The sequence below is a fragment of the Epinephelus fuscoguttatus genome, linkage group LG1, assembly GCF_011397635.1.
Source record: "Epinephelus fuscoguttatus linkage group LG1, E.fuscoguttatus.final_Chr_v1".
NCBI classification, from domain to species: domain Eukaryota; kingdom Metazoa; phylum Chordata; class Actinopteri; order Perciformes; family Serranidae; genus Epinephelus; species Epinephelus fuscoguttatus.
In genome coordinates, this window is record NC_064752.1 from 48,745,148 (window position 1) to 48,753,796 (window position 8,649).

General features: G+C 40.2%; 1 protein-coding gene across 2 annotated transcripts; it reads right to left on the reverse strand.

The window, feature by feature from the left end:
* Positions 1 to 327: 327 nt before the first annotated feature.
* On the reverse strand, positions 328 to 8,346 carry LOC125885747 (uncharacterized). Of its 2 annotated transcripts, none has more exons than XM_049571506.1 (4): positions 7,407 to 8,346; positions 2,131 to 2,217; positions 1,122 to 1,166; positions 328 to 621 (listed from the first exon to the last, which is right to left on the reverse strand). In XM_049571506.1, exons 1-4 carry the CDS (start codon positions 8,263 to 8,265, stop codon positions 395 to 397), a joined length of 1,218 nt encoding a protein of 405 aa, XP_049427463.1. In that variant the 5' UTR covers positions 8,266 to 8,346; the 3' UTR covers positions 328 to 394. The 2 variants fall into 2 exon arrangements, with proteins under 2 accessions (XP_049427463.1, XP_049427471.1); XM_049571514.1 differs by lacking the exon at positions 7,407 to 8,346 and adding an exon at positions 3,689 to 3,711.
* Between the last annotated feature and the right edge of the window lie 303 nt (positions 8,347 to 8,649).

Consider the following 8,649-nt stretch of genomic DNA (forward strand, 5'->3'; position numbering starts at 1 on the left):
TAAAATTGTGTTAGACGTTAGAGGTGCTCCTATCAGGATTTTTTGGTAAGATAACTGATACCGCTCACAGGGTCTATTTGAAGCCTGAATTTTTTTGTGTAGCATTACATATTGATGTAACTATTCTTAAGAACATTAACTATCACAATTAAGAGATTTCAATTTCAATTCATTTATTTCAACGGGACAATGTGCAACATTGAACATATTAAAAAAAAAACATTATTGCACCCAATTGCAGCCAGAGGCTGATTTACATTGGCTGTCCCCCTGCCAGATGTACCGGCAACTTCCTTAAAAACATTCAAAACATTACACTTAATAATATATAACGATCATGAATTGATAACTATTTATTGCTTATTAGCTGCACAGATTGCTTCTTCATTGTTCTTCAGTGTGGATGACAGTTTTGGCGCTTAAAAGTCAGCCCCTTGTTTCTCACAAAGTCTCTAATGTTTTGGCATGTTCTATTTTTCAGTGCTGGCTGTTCACATTCTTTGCAAACCAAACACTCCTTCATTGATGCCAAATGGCCTTTAACTATGTGAGACTTGAAATGTCTCAGCACAGCATTTTCCTCTGCTTTGGTCCATGGTCTTCGTGTTGTGCCTTTGCGTACTGAAAACAAACAAGATGACATAATTGTTTGTTAGTATGGCTGAGTACATGTTTCATCCAGATATAAACAATGACTAACCATGAGAATTAATGGGAGTTTTGTTTGCCACTCACAGAGTAAGAGGCGGCTGTGCCAGCTGTTTACTAATTGTAATAAATGATGATGTACTTCCTGTATGCGTACGCCTGTAATCTGTAAAACTGTTTCTACTGCAAAAGGCTGCATATTTCGTTTATCAATATGTTGACTTTTCCACCTACTCCCACCGTAAAAACTTTCTAGCGATATTTCAAGTTTTTTCAAATTTCCAGCGTTTCCATTCAGATTTTTCATGTGCAAATTGAACATACAAACCCCACTTCTCTGTTTGTCTCTGTTCGTCTCTGTCCTTACATGTTGATCTGATGATGATGACCTTTCTCTATAGGCCTAGAAACTCCTGAAGGTTATGCACGGATATTATAAACTTGATACGTATTAAAATTCAACTTGATCATACCATTATGTACAGGAAGGAGTCCGTCTGTGTCAGGAGTGTCCATGTCTGAAAAATGTGTAACAGGAGAGCATAGTAGATGCATTTTATTAAATAGTATCTCTTGTTCAATTTTGTAATGCAATTTGTTGAACATTATTTACAGTTGGTTATTCTTTCTGTAAATATGTTCGTCATTATTGAGGACAAGAAACCTGGCCCAGAGAGCAGGTTCAATAAACACTAATTGCCAACATCAGTTAGCTCAATGAAAGCAGAAATAGATCAGACAGGTTTAAATTGTATTGACACCTCATATCCTGATCCAAGAAAAGTTTCAGGGTTCTAGTGATTTTCAGTCAAAAATGTGTCTTTAGATGTCTGTTTCACATTTATCTGTAGCCTTTAAAGAGGTATGTCATGGCCATTTCCACTGTTCATCGTTTATTCTTGGTGTCTGCTTAAATAGATTTATATGCTTCAATGTTCCAAAACGACATTATTTGTATTATACTGTACATTTTACATTGAACTCTAATCAGCCTCTGTCTGAGAAAATCTTTTCTTATCAGATCACACTTAAATCGGACCATTAACACACAGGTTGTTTCTGATTCTGCCCTGACACTTCAAGACATTGGCCATGTTTCCCAGAGTCGCTCTTAGCTTAAGAAGAGCTTTCACTAAGTAGGAAATAGGAATAGGAAACAAATGGTGTGTCATATGACTATATTTGTGCTTGTTTAACTGTCCTGAGACATTTTTCATTTTTAGGGGGTGCTGTTGCCCCCGCCGGCGGGGCTCTCAGGCTTATTAAGATCCTTATTAAGGATTTATTAAGAGGGTTCTTAAGTCCTTAAGAACAATCGAATCCAGTAAACGCGGCCATTGTAAAGTGGCCAGGATCTACACAGGATTAAAAAATTAAATGATAGAATGGTTAATAAATTAATCAATGGAGAGTATCTAGAGCTAGTTTCCAGTAGTATGTACTATGTGTACCAACATGCTAGATCACATTCAAAATACATACCGTTCGGTTCACGAGGACAATCCACCTCTGCTTCTTTATCAATGGTTTGTTCCTCCTCACTCTCATCTTCATCATCATCTGTGACATCTGGACAATTAATGGAAAGTATTTTAATTTGGTTATAAAACAAATTAAAACGTTACACCATACATCAGTGTCCCAGTGTCAACAGACAATGAATAGATTTTAATTTGAATTCCATGTGTAATATCTGAATGTCGGAGCGTTATGTCAATGTTACTTTGGTAACTGACTCAGAATGAAAGTGATCTCTGTTTCTGGATCAAGTCAGTTTTCATTGAACACACTTTCTGGAATACCCCCCACCAATACATCACCATTTCATTCACCATGATGATTAAATCTAAGTTTCAATGAATAAATAATAAATTCAATCAGTGCCCACACATCCTATACTGCTTTATACTGCTATATTTTACATACTGCCTGTCCAACATATAGACTCATAGATGCTGTGTTGCCCAGTGAATTGTACATTAATGTCACCACCACATTGGACCAAGCAAGACTGGCCTGTAAATAAACACAGGTAAACAGAGAAGCTGGGGTTTTCTGGATAGAAAGCACTACAACATTTACATTTCTCATTTGATCTCAATGAGTCCACCATGTAAAAAAAAATCTGACCTGTTTCACCCATTTATGACATAGGCTCATGTTGATGGGCAGATGTAAAATACGATCAGGATGTCTGCACTGGGCTATTATTTTGAAAATTTACTGGATGCAGGCACCGCATTTTATCAGTCTAATGTCAGTGCCATGGACTACATATATCATTACCATAGTTTACATGTGTCAGGTCCACAACTACATGTACCAGAAATTGTCATTGTAACTCTGTATATTCAGTGATTGTTGATTGCTTTGTACACACATATGAATGTGCATCTGTCCGTCCTGGGAGAGGAATCCCTCCTCTGTTGCTCTTCCTGAAGTTTCTTCCAAATGTTTTTTCCTGTTAAAAGGTTTTTGGTTTTTTTGTAGGAGTTTTTCCTTATCCGAGATGGGGTCTAAGGACAGAAGATGACGCCCCTGTACAGACTATAAAGCCCCGGATACCAATTGTGATTTTGGCCAATATAAATAAAATGATTGACACACTATGTTTATGCATCTGGTTTCCTGTCCAGCTCAATCTGCTCTGTGCAGCTTGACAGGTTCGGCAGAAATAGACAGATTCTAAATAATAGGAGACATCAGATAGATCATAATTTTTCTACTCCACATATTACAAACCTTTGAATATGAAAACATAGTTCGATTAAGTTCATTATGTCTTCACAGCTTGATTATCACTGAACAGTGTTCTTTTTTACCTTACAGTGATTGGAAAAAAAAACCAAAAATGAATTCAGGTGAGGAAAATAAGTGTTACAGTGCTTTTTATCCAGAAAAATCACAGTTCCTGTTTACTTGTGTTATCTTTCCCAGAACTACAGTGGGTAAGGAAAGTATTCGGACCCCGTTAAATTTTTCACTATTTGTTAAAGGGATAGTTTTGGTTTTTTGACATGAAGTTGTATGACATCCTCACCCTCAGTGTCGTGCATCAACAGTGACTTTTCCCCCACTGTGTCCTGTGAGCAGAGTTCTGTCCTGGTTTTGGTGTTGAAGTAAGTAATTCCGGCTAGTTTGCTGGGGTCACAAAGACGAAGCGTTTCGCATCACAAAACAATGTGTTCAAAAGGGTAACACATTTGCATCACAAAACCGGTGTCCTGAAAAAAAGTCAGACCTCACAACTTTGTCAGATGGAGTTGTAACGGGCAGAGAGAGAAAGGAGAGATAGAGAAGCGGTGCGAGCTGAAGTTGGACCCACAGCTGTAGCTGCGAGGTGGAGTGAATGATGAATGGTGGTGCTACAGCTGTGGGTCCAACTTCAGCTGCACCGCTTCTCTGTCTCTCCTCTTTCTCTCATCACTTGTTTCATAGTCAGACATGTTAACTTTAACTATTTGTTAACTATTTCAGCTCATTTGCTCGGGGATGGAAGTCATCATCTCAATGACTCCCATCCCCGAGCAAATGAGCTTCAGCACATGCCATCAGGCCATAGAATCAGAGTCCCAGGGTCAAAGACCACACGTTAAACCATGACCAGTGAGCTTGATTTTCTGCCCATGTCTCTGTCCTGTGCTGGGTTGAGTGTCCCCTTGTCTTTGTTTTTGTCTTTGTGTTGTTGTTTTCTTGTTTTTGTCTCAAATGTTTTATTTTCTGTAGATGTTTTGTCCTGCTACAAAACAAGTTTATCTATTAAGCCAAAATGCAACCAAGGCTTTATTTGTGATTGAATATGAGTCAAACCTTCGGGTTAATGCATAATTATGACGAAAGAGGCACTTTTAAGATTTACCATAGTTTCATTTTCAGGCACGATAATTTTTAATGGTAGCTCTTTGGGGCACAGATACGATGGCATCAAAATCGCTATTTTTAGTAGGGATGGGTAGCACAAGCAAGAACAGTATTCAAAAATCATGGTAACTATTCGACGATTTTTCGAATAATCGCCCCCCTCCCCCTCCCCTCCCGGAGCCACGCACACAGAGATCCATTCATCATTACGGCCGGGCTCCACGTGCTTCAAACGTACAGCGTAGCGTCGCGGCGTATTCATTTGGGCTCCACTGACTGCGTACGGAAGCGACACGTAGAGAAGCCAGCAGGGTTGTTTACCGTTTGCAGAGCCGAGAGGCTGCATGAAATGTTAAAGCATTTTCCACCTAAGTTATTACATATATTTGAGTTATCTACAAGTTTACTGTACTGTTTGTCATCTACTCGCTTTCAAATGTCCACCATGGACATTTACACAATGTCATGGATAAACATGGGTAAATGCATGAAAAAAAGTCATCACGTATCACCTCTGATAATGGTTAATTCATTTAAAAACACATTGTGCTCCTTTAGCACACTATTTCATGTAGTTTTTATCTCCTGGAGGGTCGCGTAGGGGAGCGTAGCATGACAAAAATAGAAGAGCCGCGTAAAATAGAGAGTTGTCGTGTGACAGACAGGGGTTGTCGCGCTGGAGCCGCTGTAATCGATTAACAGGGGCGAGCTGCTACGGGACTCGCGCTGCTGACGTGCCCAGCCGTCACGGTCCTCGCCACCTCCTGCGTGCCTCACTCTCAAATGACTGTGCATACTTGTTGTAGATTTGTGATATGCAAGCTTTGCCTCACAGAGTTTGCACTGCACCTCATTTTCGTTTATTTTGTTGAAGTTGTTCCACACGGAACTTTTTGATGACTGTAGTAGTCTCTGCATGTTTCTCCTGTTTGTAGAAGAGCATCATACTAGCTGGTAGCCCATCTCACACTGCTGTGGCAATCCGATACTCCCCTCGTGCGGTTAGGAGCTGAATTGCATGTCAAATAAGGGGGGGAAATAAGACAGCGAACAGTAATAGTCGCATTAAAAAAAAATAAATAAATAAAAAAATCGATTTTTCAAAAAAAAAAACACTATTCGAAAATTCGAAAATCGTGACCCATCCTAATTTATAGAACACCAAGAAGGCTTTACACAACATGAAACTTTGCCCGTAGCTTCACCAGGGTCTCTACACATGAACACAAGCATTGAGAACATTGTTTGTGTACACAGAGTTTATGAAAAAGGTTTTTGAACTGCTCACGTTAGCTGCTGCATCTCCAGCATGCGGCTGTCATGGCAGGCAAAAAGTGTCGATCCTGAGTGCGACCTGACAGGCACGCTTGAGGAGCGGTTCACCATTGCTCTCCTGCCTGAGCAAAGTTTCATGTTGTGTCGAGCCTTCTTAGTGTTCTAAAAATAGCGATTTTGATGCCATAGTATAGTAGAGAGAAAATAGTGCCAAGTGATTGTGAGGTCTGACTTTTTTCAGGACACTGGTTTTGTGATGCAAATGTGTTACTCTTTTGAACACATTGTTTTATGAAGCAAAACGCTTTATCTTTGTGACCCCAGCAAACTAGCCAGAATTACTTAGGCTACTTCAACACCAAAACCAGGACAGAACTCTGCTCACAGGACGCAGTGGGAGAAAAGACACTGAAGGTGAGGATGTCATAAAACTTCATATCAAAAAATGAGATGGTTCTACACCTTCATCAGAGTCCAGCTGTGTTGAATTTCTGTCTAAATAAGGCCTTACAGCCCATCAGAGCAAAAATGAGATCCATGAGCTCAAAGAACTGCCCCAAGAGCTCCTAGACAGAGTTGTAGAAAGGCACAGATATGGACAAGCTAGAAACAAAAATTGCATTCTGATATGGAAGAAGTTCAGGTCAACCAGGACTAGCCGTCCAGCCAAACTCAACAGTTGGGGGAGAAGAACCTTGGTGAGAGAGGTAACTAAGAACCTAAAGATGACTGTGACTGAGCTCCAGAGATCTTGTGTGGAGATGGAGAAAGTTCCAGACCGACAACCACTGTTGCAGCTCTGCACCAAAACTGGGCTCTATGACAGAGTGGACCAATGAAAGCTTCTCCTCAGTGAAAGACAAATAAAAAGGCTGCACAGAGTTACTCACAGCCTGGGAGTCCTTCAGGTGTGTTTTTGAAAACCCTAACCCGCCTTTCATGTGGTCTGAAACTTTCTCCATCTCCACACAGGATCTCTGGAACTCAGTCAGAGTGATCTTTGGGTTCTTAGCTACCTCTCTCACCAAGGCTCTTCTCCCCAGTTGTTCAGTTTGTCTGGACGGTCAGCTGTAGGAAGAGTACTGGTTGACCCAAACATCTTCCATATCAGAATTATGGAGACCACTGAGCTCTTAGAAACAATAAATGCAGCAGATTTTTCTAGCCTTGTCCAGATCTGTGTCTTGCTACAGCTCTTCTTCAGCTCTTTTGACCTCATGGATCTCATTTTTGTTCTGATATGCACTATGAGCTGTAAGGCCATATTTAGACAAGTGTGTTCATTCAAAATCATGTCCAAACCAATTAATTCAAGACAGCTGGACTGTGATGAAGCTGTAGAACCATCTCAAAGCTGAACAAAAGAAATGGACGGCACCTGAATGACCTTCATAAGTATGACAGCAAAGTTACGTATTTACTCAAGTATTTACTTGATAGGTTAATTAATTACTTACTATTAAACTACAAGATTCACAAAGGCACGGTCGATAAAACTCCAGTGACGAAGCCCTCTGTAAAATGTTACCCATGAAGATCCCGTAAAACCAAGATTTCTTTAAACACATACATATAGCCCTTTAAGTCTGCATTTTACATGAAGAACATACACATTTAATTACCTTCAATTTCGTCAAGAGATTTTCCTTTGAGTTCATGCATCTTTCCCCTTTCCAGTGCAAGGAGCAACTTGGAGATTTTTGCACTTTGTATGGTAGGGTCTGACAGGCGGTAGAACTGTCTATGTACTGATATATCGTGCCCCATGAAATCAGCAAGCTGATCTAGTTCGTTGCTCTTCAAGTTCAGGATTTGTGATGTGGTCGCTATGTCTTTGCGCAGTTGAGTTGATCGTAGATACTCTGGCCTCTTGGCACCACACTCATCTGCGAGCTGTCTGAGACACTGATGTCCTCTGTAGTAAGTCAGACAATTTGGTACAGCAAACAAGTATTCATTTTGGTCTGGGACACCACATTCCTTCCTCTTCTCAATCAAAAGGTTGAGTGCATTTACCATCTCAGGTGTCAGCAGCACTGCTACCTTTCTGTCCCTTTTTCCTTTCAGTTCAACACGCTCAAAATAGTTGCAGAGTTTCTTTTCAGACTCTGACAGCCCCAGTTCATCAAGGGTGTTCGTTTCTTTGTTTCTTTCCAGAAAATTCCTCAGTTTTATCTTTGAAACCTCCCCAACACGTCTTCTATTGAAGAGGACAATCTTGGTCAATGCAGCTTTTGCAAGGCTGGAGTAGTTCTGCACTGTTGTGTCCTTCGTCAATGCAGCAGTTGCTGATTCAGCAGTTTTGTCAAGATGCTTGTTAAATTTTGTCACATCATCAGTGAGCGGTAATTTGGCTGCTTTGTTATATTTCAAGTCACTAATGGTGCTTAAGGCACAGTGGGATATGTACTCCGACCACTTTGCAGTATATAGCTTCTGAAAAGCTTTTGAGGATTTAATCAAGTTGTCATCTCCAGCCATAAGAGCATGACAATGAATGATGTCACTCACTTTCAACAGTGAGTGTCCAATTTTAAGTGCAAGGCTTGGAGTTTTGTAACAGTTCTTATCTTTATCAAATCCTGCTGTTTCTTTACTGCTTCAATTACTTCATGAAATTTCCTGGTTTTATGGCATCCTCTAAGGTTAGGATTGAAGACCTTTTGCGGATGGTTTGCAGGAATCTTCCCAGCTTGGATTTTTGGCGGATATAATCATGTTTTGAAGGTCATGTCCATGTTTTCTGAAAAGGGTGTCAGCATACCGAAGAAGGCAGAAGTCATTCTGAATAACACTTGCAATGTCATGCGTCATGCATACGGCTTAACATTTTAAGCACCCGTCATTAACTGTGCTTGAACATGC